The sequence below is a fragment of the Arachis hypogaea genome, chromosome 3, assembly GCF_003086295.3.
Source record: "Arachis hypogaea cultivar Tifrunner chromosome 3, arahy.Tifrunner.gnm2.J5K5, whole genome shotgun sequence".
NCBI lineage: Eukaryota > Viridiplantae > Streptophyta > Magnoliopsida > Fabales > Fabaceae > Arachis > Arachis hypogaea.
In genome coordinates, this window is record NC_092038.1 from 4,697,643 (window position 1) to 4,719,060 (window position 21,418).

The window sequence follows — 21,418 nt, forward strand, 5'->3', positions numbered from 1 at the left end:
AATACTAATTGATCCTAATTGATCCTAATTATATTCTAACAAAACCTATACACTTCCGGGCCACGATTATACCGGATAAAAACCGGGTGAAAATCGGGCCGTTAACATTACATTACATTGATACTTTTTTATAAGCTAGCATGTGAAAATATCCAAATTTTCAAGACTTCAACCATTATTTGACATGGTAAAATTCACTTAGAAAAATATAACAAGAACCAACTCATCTCTAAAATTAAAGCAGAATCATAATCAATACTAATATTGTCTAATAACACCAAATATTTAAATCAATACAAATAACACAATATTATGCATTAATTAGCCTAAAATCTTATGCATTTTAAACATGAAACATTAACTTATAGTCTTATAATAACTAATAACACAAAATATTAAGGTATACAATACTTAAATTCCATATAAAAATAGCCATCATCCATCAATAATAACACAAAATATTAATTGTGTATGATAATCGGGCCACCGGACCGATTTCGGGTGACCCGAGCCATGGCCCCGACCCAATCCGAAATAATGACCGGGTCTATTTTTTAGATCTTTACCCGGCCCTAAACCCGGTGAAATCACACCAAATTAGCCTCTAAAGTGTTCGGAGCTGGGCCGGGTCTTCGGGCTGGACCGGGCCATGCACACCCTTATGGCTAGTCGTAATTAAAAGGGGTAAGTATGGTTTTGTCCCCAAAGCTTAGCACCAGAATCGAAACCGTCCCTCATCTAATTTTCGATTTAGAATCCTCCTTAACGTTTTTTTTTTGTATTAAAATCATCCTTTTTTTTAATAAAAATACCCTCACCACTACCAACACAATTACCTCCTCCACCACCATCACTACCAACACCAAAACCACCGCCACAACCTCCACCAACACCACTACCAGCACCACCAACACCACCACCAACGCCGCCAATGTCCCCTCCCCCTTTCCCCTTCCCCTCCCCCTCCCTTTCCCCCACCCCGCGTCCCCTCTCCCTCCCCGTCTCCCCTTCCCCCCACCTCCACCTCCAAGAATAACAGCATCAACAGAGAAGTAGAAAATTAACAAATCAACACAAATTTAACACAAGCAGAAACAAAAAGTAACAAATCAACAAATCAACACAAAGCCAAATCAACAAATTCAAGCACAAAGCCAAATTAACAGAGAAGCACAAAGCTAAATCAGAAATTCAAAGCACAAAGAAGTAGATGCAGAAGGTGAAGCAGGACCACCGGCAGCTCGTAGGCGACGGAGCGACGGCGGCTGGGTAGATCGGCGGTGGCAGGAGCATGCATGAACGGCGGCGACACACTCCACGGCTGGGTAGATCTGCAACGTCTTTTCGGCGACGCACTCCATGGTGGCGGCAGAAAGATACATCAAGGGAAGGCGGCGACGTCTTCCTCTGGTCGTGGTTCCGGCGGCGGTTCATGGGCGGATCGGCGACGATGCAGGTGTCGGAGGGTGGCGGCGGCTATGGCGATGGACTCCTCCCCTCCTTCCCGCATTTCCTTTTCCCCACCCCCACCCCCAACGCGTTTCCTTCTCCCTTCTCCCCAACACGTTTCCTTTGCCCCCCTCCCCCAAAACGTGTTTTTTTTATATTAAAATTGGGGTAGTTTAGGAATTAAATTAAAAATTTTATTTAAAAGGACGATTTTAATACGAAAAAAAACGTTAAGGATGATTTTAAATAAAAAATTACGTCGGGGACGGTTTCTTTTCTAGCTAAAAATCTTAGGACCAAAACCATACTTAACCCTAATTAAAATGAATAAGAAAAAGTATAGGTGAATAATATAAATGTTAAAAATAAAAAAAAAGGTAAAAAAATTTTTGTTATTTGATTAGTAAGGTAAAAAATTTATTCATGTTATTCAGATTTTTTGTTATCTACTTAATAAAGAGATAGTATTTGATAAAAGTTATCTATAGGATATGGTTATTCAAAAGAGAAAGTCTAAAGACTAACATTTTTATTAAAATTCGGTTAGTATTTAATTAACAAAAAAAGTTAATAATTTTACATCATTAATATAATTTTATACTATTAAAAATACTAATAATAACTAATTGATTACTACAAATCACAAAACATTATTTCTATTCAAAATGATAAACTAGATAGACCATTAAGATTCAACGCTATGCTTATGAAGATAATAAAAAAGAGTTTTTTTACCTTGAAGGCACACAGTTTACCACACAACATCCATACATTATTGATAATAGTTTTATGTAAGTGGAACATATGCATACATTAATCGCTAACATCATATGGCAGAAAATCCAGCATCGGATTGAACCACTTTTGGAACAAAGATAAGATTATCGGCAGGGAAAAAGTGGCACACTGAAGTGGTTCCAGGCTTAACAGCAAGAACTTGAAATGAAGGATGAGAAGAACCCCATTCTGAAGTATCCAAATGACAAACAACGATAGCTTCCACCTTATCACCATTGTCACCTTCAAGTGGCACCCTATAAACCTTGTTCAGAGTTGTCTGGCTATGGCAATAGAAAACACCATAAGGGTAAGGCATGGTGTGACAAGCCACCATCTTCGGAGCTTCCATCTCTTTTATGTCTTCTAACATTGTATAATTCTGGAAACTCACACTAGACTTAGTCTTGTGAGAAGTCGAAAGGACTCGAAACCCGGAATCTTTTCCCAGAATGCTTTGAGCGAAATCAAGCATGGAATCTAAGGAAGTTGCACAGAACTTGACCTCTCTTTTGATAGGCTTGCTCTCACATTCCCTCAGGGTATCTTCCATGGCTTTCGCCTGCGCAGAATCGCCGGCGAAGCCAAAGAGTTGGAGGAGTTGTGGGAGTTTTTCCAACGAGAAAGGAACTGAATCAGCTTCTTGCTTTGGCCATAGCTTTGGTGAAGTTGAAGGATCTCTCTTGGGAAAATAAATTGGCATCCTTTGACCTACCTTCAAATCCTTCATTGTCAAGAACACCATTAGAGAAGGGTCTATGTCATGATGATGATGATGATGATCATGTTTGTGATCATCATTAGATGTTATTGCTCCATGATTCATACCCAACTCCCTTCCAATGATTCCATAAGATGAACACTGCAAAACAATAATAAGATTACTATAAGTTTCCATAAATTGCATGAATCTAAGAATAATTGAACATAATTTATTATACCATGATAAGTAGGAAATGGAGCAAGAGGATCCATGGTAGAACATTTTCAGCCATGTTTGTAGCTGAATAATGCATTGAACAGTTTTGTGAATTTCAACTAGTACATACACACCCTTTGATACTAAATTCAGATGAAGAACAGTGATATCAGGCAGGGTCCATTGTACTACGTGGCTCAAATTAGTTAAAGTAAAAAAATGCAAAAATATGATCCGTTACCAGCATTATTTAATTCTAAATTATTGGTAAAAAACAAAGCAAATAATTTCCGCAACGATACATCATATCATATAATAATAATATAATCTTATCTGCACGTCATTTTTCCATTGAAATAAAGATAACACCAAAAATACAACTACATATACAGAATTATCTAATAGAGACACATGTTTGATAGCTAGGGTAATGAAATAATCTTTCATGTATCTCTTTTTAGTTTTTTTGAGTAAAGTAATTTTATAAGATGGTATCAAAGTTTTTATGACGAAAAAAAAAATATAAGATAAAAAAATATTTATGCCAAAAAAATTATAAATTCAAAAGAGATTTTTATATATTATCAATTATGTGTCTTCTTATTAATTAACTTAAGTTTTTGCAAAGAATTGTTTCATGATATATATTGTAACGATTATATTGCTAACTTTTAAGATTTTTTAAATAAAAAATAAATTCACGTTTTAAACGAAAAATATGAGCTGAAGATTTTGCTTAGAAAGATTATATTATCAAAAATTAAGATAAGTTTTAATAAAATAATAATAAAAATTTATATCACAAGAAGTTACATGTGTTTTTGGTTTTGTGTTTAAAAATAATTACAAATGCACAACTAAATAACTAAAAACGTGAAAATTATGTTTTGATTTGAGAGAGATAAGAAAGAAAAAGTGAAAAAAAATATATTATAAAGTCACTCATTTTAAAAGTTTAAAAAAAGAAATAGTATAAATAGTTATATTTATAATATTCTCTTTTAAATAAAAGCTTTTGAAAATTGTAAAAAACTTAGAAAAGAGGAGTTAAATCTATGACTTTTTTTTAGTTTAATGAAATAAGACTTAACTTATAAACTTACACTAAGATTTTATTTGAACTCAGCAGCAAAAAATTTATAAAATAATTTTATTTTGTCTCATGAATATTTGAGAATAAAACATAGAAGGAAAGAGAGAAGCTGACACCATCATGTATTCTTGTGCAATGCAACCTACATCTAATCTCTACCGCAACAGTGGTGCAATTTCCACTATAATTAAAATATTACACACACCAATTCTACATAATTGACACACTTGGTTATGCTAATACCTAACTCTTCACTTAGTGTTTACCCAACTAAGAAAGGGGTACCTCACTGGTACAAGATACAAGACACAAAATAACAACCCCACTATGGTAAAAATAGCCAAGAACCCACCTTGGTTGGCTAAACTAAGAATGCATCTCTTACTCTCAAAGAGTCTAGAAAAAAATAAGCACACAGCTTATTTCAATATATAACTCAATCAATTCAACTCATAAACAAAAGGGGTAGATATATACGCATATTTATACTAGTAGGGGAAGGAAAACTTTCATGACTCTGATGACGTGGGACTAACTCATAACACAATATAAATAATATATGTTAAGTTATACTATTTTAATTAACGACACAAACATAAAGATACATGCTCCCGCATCATTCTCCCTGGATTGGAAAAGACTCCTACATTATTCTCTCTAAGTTGAAAAAGGCTCATCTTGTATTGGCGAAAGATTTTATTGATGAGTGCATTTAAAAGATGTGAAAAGGTATAGCTCAACTTGATTCTTTTAACCATCTACATATTGTAACTGTTAATACGATCTTCTTGTCATCTTTGATAAAGGAATATGTATTTTTAAAACCCTCATAAATAATTCGATAATTATATTACCAAGAACGTCCTAACAGTAAATGACAAGCGTCCATCAAGATGACGTCATACCATACTTTATCTTCAAAAAATTTGTCTCAAATCACCTAATCCCCAGAAAATCACAGTATCAATATCAAATCTAAATTGTTTAAAGATCATTTTGGTGCAAATCCACATGTTTACTTTTACGCTTCTCACTTCTTTAAAAAAAAAAAACAAATAAAATTCTCGTATACTCAATAAATCCCCACTGTACTCCCTTCAATCTCCTCCCTCATCGACCAACTAAAGTTAGAATGGCCGACAACCTTTTCGCCATATATTCCAACAGATAGTAGAATAATAAAATTTGCAACAAACGAAATAAGCAAATTTATTTATAATAGTATAATAAAATTTTTGAAATACTAAATATATGTTTTTTTTATAAGTGATGATTAATTAGTTGCTGATTTTCTTTATCTACATGCATGTAATATGATTGAATATTTTATAATCTGCGATATACATATGGTGTAGTATAAATTTAAATTAGTTATTACCGTAACTCATCACTTTCTTCGTGAAATTTGTCATAAATTCTTGGTAAAAATTCAGGTGAAGTCGACTTTATGTGAAGTTAATATTTGCAAATCATTAGATAAAAATTTAGTTAAATAATCAATCAAATTATCTAACGACTCTCAGATATCAAATTTACGTGAAGTTAGCTGTACCTGAATTTTCACCTAAACTTTAATTTTGAGCACGCTGCACGCATGCTAGTAGTTGCCTAATAATAATATATGAATGGTTCAGATACGGAGCTGATCGAAAACATTCACCAAATCTTGTCTTCTCATGTAATTTTATAACTGTTCAATTTCCGAGCCTGTTAATGACTTGTATTTTATTCAAATCGAAAATGAATTTATAAAATAATGTCGTGCAAAAAATGAGAGCATTTTTATTTGTTTATTTATTTTAAGATAAAGCATCCTAATAAAAAACTAAATATAGGAGTCACAATATGTACCCTATTCGTAGGTATCCAACTCTATCCAATTCAGTTGAATAGGGTTGCCAATCCAATATGCGATGATTAGGGTTGACTGCGAAGTGGATAGGGTGCGGATTGAGTATCAACCCTACCCGATCAACCTGCACCCTATATATATATAATGTTATAGGTGAGTGTTAAACCAAAGAACTCTCACTTAGTACAAAAAATCTTTACTATTAAACCAATATCATCAATTAATAATTTAACACTTTTGTATATATAAAAACTAATTTTATTTTAGTAATATAAAAATACAATATTATATCATAATCTTGTATTTGTGTTTGTGTTATTAAGTTAAGCAAAGACTCTTATGTAGAATTGAATATTTGATGTGATTATATTGTTTATGGTATAATTGTGTTGTTTGTGAAATGATTATTTGTATTGAATTTTTAATTTACATGCTTATTAGATTATATAATAATATAACATATTTATAAAATTTTGTGGATAGAATCGAATATTGACAGATTAACTATAGATAGAATTAAGTTTAGGTTGTTCTTAACCGGCAGATAGAATTGAATTTTAGTAACAAATTTAACCTGTCCATAGAATTAAAGTTGAGTTTAAACTATATTCTACTAAACTCAACTCTATCTTACCCATTGTCATTGTTAACTAAATATTCATAGCTGCCCAAACACATTATCATAACTAATCTCTTGCATAATGTTACTTTTTTATGCAAATATAATATGAGTTTAATTTTAATGTATTAACAATGTCAAATATTTTACACAATTATATAATTACATTCGTTCTTTTAGATAATCATTAATTATGTGGTCAATACAAAATAATAATTACTTTTAATGATGTTAACAATATATCAAAATTAAATTCATATAATATTTGTAACGTTTTAATGTTGTGGTTAAAATAATAAATTTTTCAAAGAGGGTTTTTATTCTCAATCTTTGTCAAAATTTTAATTTTATATTTTTAAAATTTAAATTAATTTCAATTTTGTTATGAATATTTTATGACTAGTTCAGTTTTATATTTAAGATGGATATAGTAAAGTGTACATTGAACCAATTCTAAAATTATTTGAAACAAATCCAGAATTCACATAACGAGAGAGAAAAATTATAAACATGGAATTAAAATATTTAAAGAGTAACTAGTAAAGCTGTCAAAAAGTTTGCAATTGAATCTAGCGGTGTATTCAAAACTCATTCATTCTTCTTAATATCTTCTGTGATAAAACAATTGATCTTGCCTGGGAAAAAGATCGGCTTCTACTCCTTGGGATCGGCCGAGCTATAGGCTGGAATGTTGAGCGTCCGTCCTTCTGAGTTCGAGCTTCTTATGGTTATTGTTATGCAAGAATGCGGGCAATGAAAAACGGGGGGAGTGTACCTGCAAAGGCACTCCGATGCTTAAGTCAGTATTCGGAATACAGTAAAAAAAACTTACCTTAACGAGATGTTTTTCCCCCCTTTACATGGAGAGCTTCTCGTCCGTTTATATTTTTAGCAATAAATCGTCGGTTTCTTATTGTGCCATTTTGAGACGTCGGTTGTAAAAATGTTAACGTTACCGAGTTATAGCTCATCAAGTCCGAGTAATAACGGATGATGACGAGTTATGGTGCTTGCCGATAACGGTTAGGAGACCGAAATATATAACTCGTATTAATGATGACCATATCACAGCCCCCAAGTTTAGCCTGTGGAAAGTTTTTTAATGAAGCAGGTTGAGCTTTTTGTGATGAGTTATAACTCGGTTGAGTGGATTTCTGAGTGGGCCCCCAGTTCAACGTACTTCATTAAAGGAACTTTGTTTGTGCCACGTTGGATAACGTGTTTGTTGTTTATTGAGGAGAGAGAATGAGTGGGTGCTTCATTAATGTTTTGGTAGTTTCCAATGTTCCGTTCGTCCTTTCGTGTGATTGATGCAATGGTGATATTTGAAACGTTTTTATTTTGATTAATAACTTTTACTGATTGGAACTTCTGCATTTTGATTTTCTCCTTCTCTGTGAAGAATGAGCAAGAGAGGTATGGCTATGTCTGCGTTTTTGTGATTTTTTTCTTCCTTCTTCTTCTTTCTGTTTGTTGGTTGCATGTTTGTTTTATTGTGTTTTTGATGGGGTTTGAGAAGGAGAAGAAGGGTAAAGTAGATTGGTCTTACGATTGGGTTGGGGATGATGTGAGGTCTCGGGTGTCGTTATTTTGTGATGAGGCTGCCGTGAGGGAGGTAGATGTAAGTAAGTTGGTGAGGCCTGGTTCTGGAGTTGGGGTTGAGTTACTGCCATGTAGTGTAAATGATAGGGTTTATCACCGTGGGAGTGGTTTTGAATTTTTCTACATGCGCAGCTGTGTTCTGGAAGAATTGAGAGTGAGGTTACCCTTTACAGATTTCGAGTGTCAGATCCTTAAACAGTTGAATTGTGCTCCATCGCAGCTTCATCCGAATGGGTGGGCATTCTTGCGTTCTTTTGAAATTCTAATGGAATTTCTGGAGCAGGTACCCTCTGTTGACCTTTTCTTCTCACTATTCCAAGCTAAAGGGGTGTGGAAAGGGGGTTGGGTAAATTTCAACAGCACCCCTGGGTTTGGCATTTTCAGGTTGTATAAGTCTTCTTTCAAAGATTTCAAGGAGATGTACTTTAAGGTTAGGGGTTTGGAAAAGGATTTTCCATTTTTCGTAGATGAAAATCTGGCTGAGAAGTTCCCATTATATTGGTGCTCGAAACCTCAGAATATACTCGGACCCGAAGTTATTCTTCCGAGAAATGCTTGTTTGATTGAGTTTCTTGTTGAGAACATCGGTCGGGGAGACCTGATTTCAATGTATAAGCTTCTGAAGTGGGAAGAGGATAAAGATGCTGTTTTAAAGTATTTAGGTGAGTGATAGGGTTGTTTGTGATGTAGTTGCTATTTCTTTTCAGATATCTGATGCTCCTTATTTTTTGTAGGTGGTAAATATCCTGGGGTTTCAGCTGCGTCTTTGAGGACACGTTTCAAGAATAAGAACTTGGAGAAGGAAGTTTCATCTTCTAATGTTGAGAAAATTGCTGGGACTGGTGAGGTTACCCAGCCTCGGCAAGGTCGGAGGAAGGTTATTGTTAAAAGGAAGAAGAAGTCCGATCTTGTTGACCTGTCTGATGACTCTGAGGAGAAGTCGTTTGGGGTTCCTGTCGAGGAGATACAAGCTTTTATGGGTAACCAAAAAAGGCTTCACGAAATTTCTGAACAAAGTGAGGGGTTGTCTGTCTGGGGGAGAGAATATCCTTATATGGCTGTAGTGGACGAGTATTGTCAGTCGTCGGCCGATGTTTCGCTTGCGAAAGAGGTTGGAGACATGGCGATTGGTCAGTATATGCAGGTAATGGGCTAACTTTTCTGCCTCACTTGGTGTTTTTTGAATTTTTTACAAGCTTTTTGTATTCTTTTGTGTAGGTTGTTGGTCTTCGTCTTGCCAGTCTTGGGCGTAGCCAAGAGTTGAAATGTAAGAAAGTTTCTGCAGATAGAGGGGAGGTTTTTGTTCTGAAGGAAGAGTTAGTGAAAAGTAAAAGTGTTGCTGCCGAGCTTCAGGTACGGCTAACTGAGGCCGAGAAGTTATTGAAGGAGACGAAAGATAATTATGCTCGGGATGTGGAAGATCTGAAGAAGAAAGAGAGTGATTTGGCGAGCGTACAATCTCGTCTTATTGAGGTAACTGCTGAATTAAAGGATGTGCAGAAGAAAAAGGCTGATGAAATTCTGGATTCTTTTGTTGAGGGGTTTGAAAGGGCTTTGTTACAAGCAAAGTTTTTGGCACCGGAAGCTGACCTGTCCGGCATGGATCCGGGGAAAGTTGTGCGTGATGGCAAGATGGTTGAAGATGATGGTGATGCTGAAGATCAAGCAGAAAATGTAGTTTGTTACTTTGTTTGGTATTTTGGTTTTATTTTGTAAGTCGGTAGATATTTTGAACATTGATAGATTGGTGATAGTCCTTGAAAAAACATTGATATCTTGGTTTTGAATTGCTTGAATGTTTATTGGAAGTTAGTGCTCTCCTTTTTGTGGTAAAGCATTTTGTTTATTGAATGTACTGCCGAGTAATGGCAGGTTGCATATATAGCCGAGCATTGCTATTTACCGAGTTATTTTGAGAAATGATAATGATAGGAGATACAAATTGCATAATTTGACTGTAATGAGATGATGTTGGTGGTAAATTCATAATTGTTTGAATACAAACTTTCAGGTAGGCTGGCCTCGTTAAAACCTCTCCAAGCAAAAATCCTTTGGGACAAAAACTTGGTAGTAGGAAAAAGAGTACCAGCCTGTCCCTGATTTTTAACTGTAGAACTTCTTTAGGGATGAAACATTCCAGGTATTGGGCAATACTTTTCCATCGATTAATTCAAGTATGTATGCCCCGTTGCCGAGTACTTCTGATATTCGGTATGGACCGTCCCAGTTTGCGGCGAGCTTCCCATGTGAGGGTGGTTTCCGAGCAGCTTCGGTTTTGCGGAGGACTAAGTCTCCTTTCACAAATGATCTGCTTTTAACCGACTTGTTGTATTGTCGGGCGATTGTTTGCTGTGTTGCGCGTTGCTTCAAGGTGGCGATGTCTCTTACTTCTTCAAAGATGTCGAGCTCGGTTCTACGAGCTTCGTCTTGATTGTCGATGTAAGTTCGGATGGATTCCTGGGAGATCTCCAGGGGAATCATGGCCTCCGAGCCATATACCAGTCTGAATGGGGTTTCCTTTGTTGATGTTTGTGGGGTGGTGTTGTATCCCCAAAAGACTTCAGGTATTAGTTCGGCCCAAAGTCCTTTGGCGTCATCTAGCTTTTTCTTTAGTGCATGAAGGATGACCTTGTTTGCAGCCTCATCTAGTCCGTTTGTTTGAGGATGTTCAACAGAGGTGAAGTGTTACTTTATTTTGAGATTCTGCAAAAAAGTTTGAAATTTCTGATCGACGAACTGGCGTCTGTTGTCAGTTGTGATATGTTGAGGTATGCCAAAACGACAAATAATATTTTTCCAAACGAATGAAATCATTTGCTGTGATGTTATTTTTGCTAAAGGTTGGGCTTCCACCCATTTGGAGAAATAATCAATGCTGACAATAAGAAATTTTACCTGGCCCGGTGCCGTAGGAAAAGGCCCGAGTATATCTAAACCCCATTGGTTAAATGGCCAATTGATGTCGGAATGATGTAATTTCTCGGCAGGTATGTGTATCAGTGGTGCGTGCCTTTGGCAATTGTTGCATGACCTGATTTTTTGTTGGCTGTCCTGTTTCAAAGTCGGCCAGAAGAATCTGGCTCGGAGGATCTTGGATGCTAAACTCCGAGCTCCTGTATGTGTGCCACAGATTCCTTCATGTGCCTCTGCCAAAGCTATGTCGGCTTCTGACTTGTTGAGACATTTGAGTAGAGGCCGAGTATAACCTCGTCGATATAGTGTTCCATTGAGGATTGTGAAGGAAGATGCTTGCCGTCGGAACTTTTTATTGCTCTCGACCCCTTCTGGTATACTACCTGTTTGTAAATAGTGTATAAAGTCGTTCCTCCAATCTGTTACCTGTGAAACACTTAACACGTTTGTCAGAGTAACAGTGGGTGATGTTATTGTGAACTGCTGCAGTGTAGATAGCTCGGACTGTGTATTGCCGAGCTTAGATAAGATATCCGCTCTTTGATTTTGTTCGCGTGGTATATGTTCTATTTCAAATTTGAAAAATTTTTTTGTTAACTTTTTTACTAATAGCAAGTATTTAGAGAGTAGGGGATCTTTTACCTGAAAAAGGTCGTTTACCTGCTGTACGACTAACAATGAATCACAGTATACCTTGATCGTCGAGATTTGAAGATCTAAACAGAGTCGGAGTCCGGCGAGTAGTGCTTCATACTCGGATTTGTTGTTGCTCGCTTTGAAAGCTAAGTGTATTGAGTGTTCCAATATGAATCCATCGTCGGCCTCCAGACGAATTCCTGCACCACAGCCTCCGTTATTTGAAGAGCCATCCACATATAAGATCCACTGTTTTGCATGATCCTCTTCGGATGGTATTGTAAGCTCGGCGATGAAATCCGCCAGGAATTGTGACTTAATCGGTCCTCGGGATTGGTATCTGATGTCGAATTCAGATAGTTCGACTGCCCATTTTATGAGTCGACCTGCGATTGCTGGTTTGTGTAACACTTGTCTTATTGGGTGATCGGTTCTGACGTGGATAACGTGGCTCTGGAAGTAAGGTCGGAGACGTCGCGCCGAGAATATCAGTGCTAGTGCGAGCTTCTCAATCCTTGGATAGTTGAGTTCGGCATGCTGGAGGGTCTTACTGACAAAGTATACTGGATGCTGAACTTTGTTTCTCTCTATAACAAGGGCCGAGCTTATCGCCCAATCAGTAACTGACAGATATAGAAATAAATCCTCCCCTTGTAGGGATTTTTGTAAAATCGGCGGTTGAGAGAGTGTTGTTTTTAATTTTGAAAATGCCTTCTCTCAATCGTCGTTCCATTCGAATTTATTTTTCTTTTTAATTGTTTGGAAAAAAGGAATAGAAGTTGAGGCAAGGCAAGGAACAAATCTGGAAAGTGCAGCGAGTCGTCCTGTGAGGCGCTGAACTTCTTTTACTGTTTTAGGGCTGGCCATGTCCAGCACTGCTCGGTATTTGTCTGGATTTGCTTCTATTCCCCTGCATGTTAGCAAAAAACCCAAAAACTTACCCCCTTGAACTGCGAATGCACATTTCTCGAGGTTGAGGCGCATGTTATACTGGCGGATCTAGCCGAATATTTCTGTAAGGTCGCTGATGTGGTTATCTCCGATTTTTGTTTTGGCGACCATATCATCGACATAAACTTCGATATTCCTGCCGATTTGTTTGGCGAAAACCTTATCCATAAGGCGTTGGTAAGTTGCACCTGCGTTTTTTAATCCAAATGGCATAACTTTATAACAATAGTTACCGAAATCAGTGATAAAAGCTGTTTTATTTTGATCAGAGGGGTGCATCATTATTTGATTATACCCTGAATATGCATCCATAAAACTTAAAGTAGCGTAGCCTGACGCATTGTCTACTAAAGAGTCTATGGATGGCAGAGGATAAGAATCCTTTGGGCATGCTTTGTTTAAATCAATGAAGTCAACGCACATGCGCCACTTACCGTTTTGTTTTCTTACCATTACCACATTGGCTAACCAGGTGGTGAATCTGATCTCTTTGATAAATTCGGCGTTGATGAGCTTTTGTGTTTCTTCCAATGACGCTCTCTTTTTTTCTTCGCCGAGTTTACGTTTCTTCTGTTGCACTGGTCGGATTGACGAGTTTATTGCTAGTCTATGATTGATGATATGTGGGTCGATTCCAGGCATGTCTGATGGTGTCCATGCGAAAAGGTCGGCGTGTTCTTGCAGGAAGGTTGTTATAGCCTGCAACTCAGATGCATTGAGTGAGGTACCGACATATGTGAATTTATTAGAGTCATTGTTGAAATACACTTTTTGTAGGTCATCGGAGGGTTTTGGGCGATCGAGAAAATCAGCTCTTGGGTCCAGTTCGGCTAGCGTGTGCTCCTTTTGGTTTAGGCCGACGTTGTTGACTTGTTGCGTTGAGCGATTTTGGAATTTCATGCTGATGTTGTAACATTGTCGTGCCTCTTTATGGTCGCCGTGGATTGTGACAACCTGGTGGTCCTGCAGTGGAAACTTCACACAGAGATGAACTGTAGATACAATGGCGCCAAACTTATTCAAAAAAGGTCGGCTGATGATAAGGTTATATGGACTAAAACAATCGACTACTAAATATTGAATATCATTAGTTTTGGAAAGAGGTTGCTCACCCAGTGTGGTTTGTAACCACACTGACCCGAGTATTGGAACCCGTTCTCCTGAGAAGCCGACCAAGTCTCCTCCTGTGGATTGTAGCATGTTGTCACTGAGCTTCATCTTTTGAAATGTGGAGTAAAACAGAACATCGGCACTGCTCCCGGGATCTAAGAGTAGTTTTTTCACTAATAGATCTCCTAGCTGGAGGGTGATTACCACAGGGTCGTCCAAATTTTGTATGTTGGAGTTAAAGTCGGCATGTGTGAAAGTGACTTCTGGTTGTGGATTAGTGATTGTTACATCTTGTTTCGGTCCGTCTACCGAGCATATTGCTCTGAACGATCTTTTCCTTGCCGAGTTTGAGTATCCTCCACTTGCGTATCCTCCTGAAATACAATTGATTATACCTCGTGGTCTTTCATATTGGTTTGAAGATGCCTTCTCTTTTCCTCGGTGTTGTTCAGAGAGGTCGTTTGTTGTGGAACTAGGGCCGCGCTTTTGGATGTGACCACCAATGTATTTGTCAAGGTGTCCTTGTCTTGCTAGTCGTTCTAAAAGATCTTTGGCGACCACACAATCATCGGTATTGTGGCCGTGTTTCTGGTGGAAAGTGCAGTACTTTGATTTGTCCACGTTCTTTGCATCTTGGTATGTGCCGGCTTTTCTCGGTGGCTTGATTAGTTTGGAGTTCAAGATTTCCTTGATTATGTCTTCCCTCTTGGTGTTAAACTGCGTATAAGAATCGAATCGAGGTGTTAGTTTAAAACTTTTCTTAATGGATGAGCTCTTATCTTCTTCACGGAAGTGTGACTTGTCAGATTTCCGAGCTTGTCTGAGCTCCTCGATGTCAATTTGTCCTTTTGCTTTCTCTCTAAATTCTGCTAGAGTCTTCGGCTTTGCTACTGCGATCGTCTCCTGGAACTTCCCGGGTCGGAGGCCGCTTTTAATTGCGTGCAGATGGACCTCGGGGTGGAGATCTGGTATGCTGATTGCGATCTTGGTGAAGCGAGTCATATAGTCCTTTAAGCTTTCGTTTGGTCCTTGCTTGATAGTGTTCAGGTAATCGGAGTCGTGCAAGTATATTGCAGATCCAGCGAAATGTTCTTCAAATAACTTCGCCAACTGATGAAAGCGCGAAATGGAACCTGCAGGCAAAGCACACAACCAATCAAGTGCAGGACCGTCTAAATAATTCGGAAAACAACGACATAAAATTGTATCTGATGCACCATTGACGATCATTATTGATCGGAATTTCTTTATGAACTTCCTCGGGTCTCCGAATCCATCATAAGGCGTGAGGGTCAACGGCAGAGTGAACCTCTTCAGCAGTTCGAAGTTCATTACTTCTTCTGTGAAGGGGCCTACAGCATCCTCGGACTCTTCTTTCTCGTCTTCGGGCTGCTGCTCTTCGTTTCGAGCGGTTTCTAAAACATGAGTCGGTTGGGACTGATGCTCCTCGTCTTCCGCCTGACGAGCATCGTTGTGTTCAATCCGAGCATGATTTAGTTCGGCAATTTGAGCAGCCATTATTTGGTTCTCGTCAGCCGCTCGTTGATTAGCTTGTTGCAGCTCAGCTACCATTCGCATGAGTTCGGACAGTGAAGGAGGTGGTACGTCAGCCATGGATGCAGATGGAAGCGATGGGACCAAAAAAATATGATTTCCTTTGCCCCACGGTGGGCGCCAATTGATCTTGCCTGGGAAAAAGATCGGCTTCCACTCCTCGGGATCGGCCGAGCTATAGGCTGGAATGTTGAGCGTCCGTCCTTCTGAGTTCGAGCTTCTTATGGTTATTGTTATGCAAGAATGCGAGCAATGAAAAACAGGGGAAGTGTACCTGCAAAGGCACTCCGATGCTTAAGTCAGTATTCGGAATACAGTAAAAAAAACTTACCTTAACGAGATGTTTTTCCCCCCTTTATATGGAGAGCTTCTCGTCCGTTTATATTTTCAGCAATAAATCGTCGGTTTCTTATTGTGCCGTTTTGAGACGTCGGTTGTAAAAATGTTAACGTTACCGAGTTATAGCTCATCAAGTCCGAGTAATAACGAATGATGACGAGTTATGGTGCTTGCCGATAACGATTAGAAGACCGAAATATATAACTCGTATTAATGATGACCATATCAACAATCATTAAAAAGTATTTTATTTTTTGTATTAAATTATTTAGATACTTGAGTTGAATTTTTAAACTTTGGTTATTTCATTTAACCCATGAAATCAGTCTATCCCAAGTCGCTAAAACCCTACGTTAGACGGTTTTAGAGGGTGGACTCAAATTGCTAAAATTATTTGAAGGTTTTAATTTATGTTGAACAATTATGTGCAGTTAATTTTGCATAAAATTAATAATTAATAGTTATTAGATAAAAATTTAGTCAAATTAATTAAATTATTTAACAAATTTTAATTATCAATTTTACGTACAGTTAACATGACATTATGAATGATTTGAAATATTGATACTCTTCCTAGCTAAAAGGACGTCTAACAACCATATAAAACAACAAACAATAAAAAAACGTGAAAATTATGTTTTGAGGTAAAAGGAAAAAGGAAAAAGCTGAAAAAGCAAAAGTGAAAATGAAACACGCACTAGGTATAATTTTATCTCTTTTTTCATGTGTGAATAATCATTTAAACTAGTAATTAATCATTAAACGGAAATACTTGGTAACTAATCAATATATAAGCAATATAATTATGCGATTGAATATAGTAGCTATATAGCAAACACATTGATATATATATATATATATATATATATATATATATATATATGTGTGTGTGTGTAATCACCTTTTTTTGTGAAATTTATCGTAAATCGTATTATTTTCAAGCAAATCTTCTGATCGAAGAGATTCACTAAATCTTATTTTGTCATGTATATGATTGTACAATTTCCCAGACCGTTAATAACTTGATCATGTATTTGAAGCTGCCACTTTAATTTGTATTTTATTCTAATAATAAATATTATTTGTATATTAAAATTAATTGTTATATATTTTTATATAAATATATATATATTAATTTATTTTTAATATATATTTTATATTTTAATAATATTTTCTATTATTAACTAATTTTAATAATTAATTCTGATATACACTTAGTATGATTAAAATCTATACAAAATGAAGATAATTTAGTGCAGTGCGAAGGCCCCCACATCACATAGTAAGAAATCTTTTGCATGATGTTTATTTTGATGTAGAACGTTTATGGTGTGCTTAATGATGAGATTAAAATACTAATTTTTGGAAGGGAAAAAGCAAAAGTTTTACATACCCTCACCTTTTGTCAAAATTTTAATCTTATTCTTTAAATCTATTTTATTTTATTCCAATTTTATTTTCAGCATTTTAAGATTTATTCAATTTTATATTATTTAAAATATAGACTATATAATTAGGGTTCTGATCACCAGATTTGTTTTAGTTGTCTTATTAAAGAGAAATTGAATAAATTAGGTATTATTCAGCATAGAAATTATATATATGTGTGTTACCTAAAAAAGATATTGAAATTGTTGAACATTATTTGTTGCTTGAGTTGTTACTTTATTGAATTCTTTGTTATTATTTAGAATATGTATTTGATTAGTAGATAGGAGAATATCTTTTTGTAAAAAAAATAATCAGTAGTTATAAATCATCGCAAATCAGTATTTATTTAGCAGTGATTATATTAGCTGTTAGCTGTTGTTGAAAATCGTCGCAAAATCATTTACCAACTCCTTAAAGGATGGAGACCATTGCTAAGCTGTTTAGCGGCAGTTCAAGAAAAATTTGCCGCTAAAAGCCTTCTATGGTACAGTGAGAAGTTAGAGAAATTATTCACATAAATCATTGGTAAGATATAAAGAATGGTGTAACATTTGATTGTTGATGGTTTTGTCAAACATGAAATTGAAAATCGATTATAGTCTCATTAGATCTAGTATATATATTGGTAGGTCTTGTTATTAGGTCGGGCTAGTATATTGGTAGGCATAAAACTAGTCATTTTAATTTGCTTTCTTATTGCGTTTTTATTTAGATAATTTATATGATTTCGTTCTACCCTGTTCTACTGAGTTTCTTTTCTCTAAAAAAAGTTACGAACAAATCTAAATTTTAAATAATGATGGACCAAATTATTAGAAGGCTTTCCTAGAATTACATCGTGCATTATATTGCATATTATTGATACTCTTTCTAGCTAAAAGTCTAAAACATACAATATAAATAAAACAACAATAATAAATTAAAAATTGAACAAGAATATGGGACAAGGGGATTAGATAGATAGTCGATGATGAGGATCCTAGAGAATCTGATTGTCTCATTGAATAATTCTTTATTAATAATACTTTTTGTTCCACCAGCTTGAGATAGCGATGGCCATGACATCCTCGAGGTCTCCGACCTAGTCCTTTTCTTGGGCTTTGTTAAAAATAAGAAACTAAATTAAAAAAAATTATGTATTATTAAATATATTTAAGTTGTCTAAAATGATACAATATAAAATAGTATTTATAAGTATGAAGGGAATCGTAATAATAAAGACGTAATATTCTATAATAAATATTCAGATTACTAAATAATTCTAATAAATACTAATTCATTCTAATATATTCTGATAGACTTGATGAGTTTGTCAAAGACAAAAAGAAAATTAATATTAAATATTTTAAGTCAAGTTTGTAATTTTTTTTTCAAGGTAAATTTTAAATTGGTACTCGAAAAATTCTAACACTGATAAAATGGTACCTGACTTTTGTTATTGACAAAATATTCCCTGAAAGATTTTAAATTTTGATAAGCAAGTCCCCGAACTTGCTTGAGCATATCTCTAGCGACCACGCTACTGACGTAGTCACCGTATTTTGCTAAGATGGCAGCATTCCTAGACTAATTACTTAGATGTAATTAATAATTAAATTAGATCAATAATAAGTGAAAATTTTCCAATCCTAATCCTCCCTTCCTCCACCCCAATACACTCTTGCTCTCTCACTATGAGACGGGCCAAAACGACGTCTCAACTTCTCACCCTCAAAAAGCCGCATAGTCATTGCCTTGTTGCGTCATCCCTGCACCGTCCCGCTTCTCTCCATGCGGTCAAGCAAAAGAACAGGACACACAGCAGCGGCGCCTCACTCATCGACCTCGTCTCCGTGCCTCTCGCCGGTAGTTGTGCCTCGTCTCCCCGCCGCCAATCGCTGCTCGCAACAGCTCGTTGATATAGCTCGTGCTTCGATCCCAACAGCTCGCTGCTCACCTCTATTTGCCGCTCATATCTGCTCGATACTCGCCGTCAGTCGCTGCCTTGTCGTGTCTCTTCTGTCTGTGTTGAAACAGTTGTCTTGGCTTCACCGTGATTTGCCTTATCTGCCTCCGCCTCTGCTTCTGTGTGTCGTGCTTCTCAACCTTCTCAAAAGAATAAGAACAACAATAATAAGAAGGAATATAATTTGTGACTTCTCATTTTTTTCTGAAATTGCTGTGGGGTAAGTATTTAGCCATTAAAGTAATGATCTTTGACTCACTTTGGAAGAGAGTGAATTGTGTTTATGGTTTGAACCTGGATATAAAAGGATCCTTCTGGGTTTGGTACTTTCTTAATAATGAAGTAGAAAATGTGGCTAGATGAGATATCTTTATCTTTAGTTGTAAAGCTTATGAACATATTTTCAAGTTTTTATTGCCATCATAATAGAAACTAAGAGGAGAAATTTTTACATTGACATTTAGCCATTCTCATATGGAGTAGGATTCTTGGTAGTTTGTTGCTGGTAACTTTTAGTATATGTGTGAGGATGAGAAGGGAGAGAGTGTGTTGGGTGGGGAAGAGAGAGTGCATTGGAGAGGGGAAGGACTAGAGTTGGGGAGGATTTTTGCCATCTCAGCAAAATACGGTGGTCACGTCAGCAGCGTGCTTGTCGGAGATGTGCTCCGCCAAGTTCGAGAGCACGCTTGTCAAATTTTAAAATCTTTTAAGAATTATTTTGTCAATAATAAAAATTAAATACCATTTTCTAAATACCAATTTAATATTTATCTCCTTTTTTCTCTTCATTATGCAATGAATTTTCTTTATTAATTTAATGTATATGTTTGTTTTTTTGGTTAATTTACTGTTTTATTTTTTGACAGTGGCTCTCATCAGTATTTAATTGTCTTTGGTTGATAATATCGATGGAGATGACTAATTATATTTTAGAGTTGCTTTTGTCATTTCTCCTATTTAATTTTATGGATATAATTGTTGTAATAATCTAAAAAAAATTGTATATATAAAAATCTTGTTGTTGCAAAAAGATCTCTTCACAATAATACATAAAGTTATATATTCTTTTACACTTTTTGATATTCAAATATATATATATATATATATATATATATATATATATATATATATATATATATCATGTTCTCATAAAACACCACATTTTGAATATCAAAAAGTGTAAAAGAGTATCAAGAAGTTAAAGTACAACAGGAATTAAACTTTCATAATTGCACTTATTAGTGCCAAAATGTAGCAAAATATTGTCGAAATTATTTGGAATAATATGGTAAAACATATTTAAAATATTTAGCATATTATCAAACACTTAGCATGCAAAAACATAAACAACATAAAATAACATTAATAAACATTTTTCGTAATACCAAATTAAAATTCAGTATTAATGGCATAAAAAATCAGCAGCATTTTGCAAGAATTTAATAAAGTATCAATCAATAAATTCAAATAAATTAAAATTCAAACTCAAGAAGCTCTTAAAAACATGTTTAATTATGTATAAACTAACATTAATTCTAACATAAATTCAACTAACAGCAACAAATAATCCTAACCAAATTAAATTAACACTACAATCAACATATAACTAATCCTAAATTAACTAAAATAGATTAGAGAAGAAAAGGTGATCTGAAAACCTGAGTCAAAGAACAGAGCAAGAATCAGGAGAGAGGGATATACAGTGGCAGTGACCAGTTGCTGCTGCATCTGAACTAGCTGGAACTAGAATAGCTCTGTTCTGATTCTGCGACTGGGAATGAGGGAGGCAGGGGTGAGCTAGAGAGCCACAATGCAAGGTTGTGATGAGAAGAAGAAGATGGTCACAGAGACATTGGATGGTAGCCAGCGGCGAGACAGAAAAGAAGGCAGCAGACAGGAAAAAAGAAAGAGAGAAAGGGTTTTTACGGTGGTTATTCGGCGAAGGTGGATGATCGATGGTGGTGGTTATATGATTCTAACAGAGACGCTGGGGTGGTACTACGTTGCTAGTCAAAGAAAAACTAGGTTGGAGAAAGAAGAATGATTCAGACTTTAGAATTCTAGAATTCTGGTCGAGTGGATGACAGAACACTTAGAGCACGGGCTTACGACAATTAAAAAATTAACTGCTGCTATCTTAATTTTTTTTATAGCAAAAATCTAAACCGCTATTATAACTGCTTCTATCTTATTAATTTGTAGCGATTTGATAAATAACCACCAATTAA

The 21,418-nt window shown here is 35.8% G+C and overlaps 3 protein-coding genes across 3 annotated transcripts; all 3 read right to left on the reverse strand.

Moving 5' to 3' along the window:
* Positions 1-2,153: 2,153 nt before the first annotated feature.
* On the reverse strand, positions 2,154-3,368 carry LOC112788965 (BURP domain-containing protein BNM2A). The gene is made up of 2 exons (XM_025830652.3): positions 3,168-3,368; positions 2,154-3,088 (listed from the first exon to the last, which is right to left on the reverse strand). The coding sequence occupies exons 1-2, from the start codon at positions 3,240-3,242 to the stop codon at positions 2,276-2,278; spliced, it is 888 nt and encodes a 295-aa protein (XP_025686437.1). The 5' UTR covers positions 3,243-3,368; the 3' UTR covers positions 2,154-2,275.
* A 7,046-nt stretch (positions 3,369-10,414) lies between these two features.
* Positions 10,415-12,844, reverse strand: LOC140182859 (uncharacterized). The gene is made up of 4 exons (XM_072230469.1): positions 12,802-12,844; positions 11,885-12,483; positions 11,518-11,650; positions 10,415-10,956 (listed from the first exon to the last, which is right to left on the reverse strand). Exons 1-4 carry the CDS (start codon positions 12,842-12,844, stop codon positions 10,415-10,417), a joined length of 1,317 nt encoding a protein of 438 aa, XP_072086570.1.
* A 15-nt stretch (positions 12,845-12,859) lies between these two features.
* On the reverse strand, positions 12,860-15,535 carry LOC140182861 (uncharacterized). Its single transcript, XM_072230472.1, has 2 exons — positions 15,139-15,535; positions 12,860-15,054 (listed from the first exon to the last, which is right to left on the reverse strand). Exons 1-2 carry the CDS (start codon positions 15,533-15,535, stop codon positions 12,860-12,862), a joined length of 2,592 nt encoding a protein of 863 aa, XP_072086573.1.
* Between the last annotated feature and the right edge of the window lie 5,883 nt (positions 15,536-21,418).

What these genes read in the sequence shown, in the direction of transcription:
- LOC112788965 (XM_025830652.3), bottom strand. Translation starts at nt 3,242, where the DNA reads ATGCATTATTCAGCTACAAACATGGCTGAAAATGTTCTACCATGGATC. An exon ending in TCCATTTCCTACTTATCATG is followed by an intron (nt 3,089 to 3,167) that starts GTATAATAAATT and finishes ATTGTTTTGCAG; the next exon opens with TGTTCATCTTATGGAATCAT.
- LOC140182859 (XM_072230469.1), bottom strand. Translation starts at nt 12,844, where the DNA reads ATGCGCCTCAACCTCGAGAAATGTGCATTCGCAGTTCAAGGGG. An exon ending in TGCATTCGCAGTTCAAGGGG is followed by an intron (nt 12,484 to 12,801) that starts GTAAGTTTTTGG and finishes TATATCTGTCAG; the next exon opens with TTACTGATTGGGCGATAAGC. An exon ending in CATTGTTAGTCGTACAGCAG is followed by an intron (nt 11,651 to 11,884) that starts GTAAACGACCTT and finishes AGTGTTTCACAG; the next exon opens with GTAACAGATTGGAGGAACGA.
- LOC140182861 (XM_072230472.1), bottom strand. Translation starts at nt 15,535, where the DNA reads ATGGCTGACGTACCACCTCCTTCACTGTCCGAACTCATGCGAATGGTA. An exon ending in ATCAATAATGATCGTCAATG is followed by an intron (nt 15,055 to 15,138) that starts GTGCATCAGATA and finishes CTTTGCCTGCAG; the next exon opens with GTTCCATTTCGCGCTTTCAT.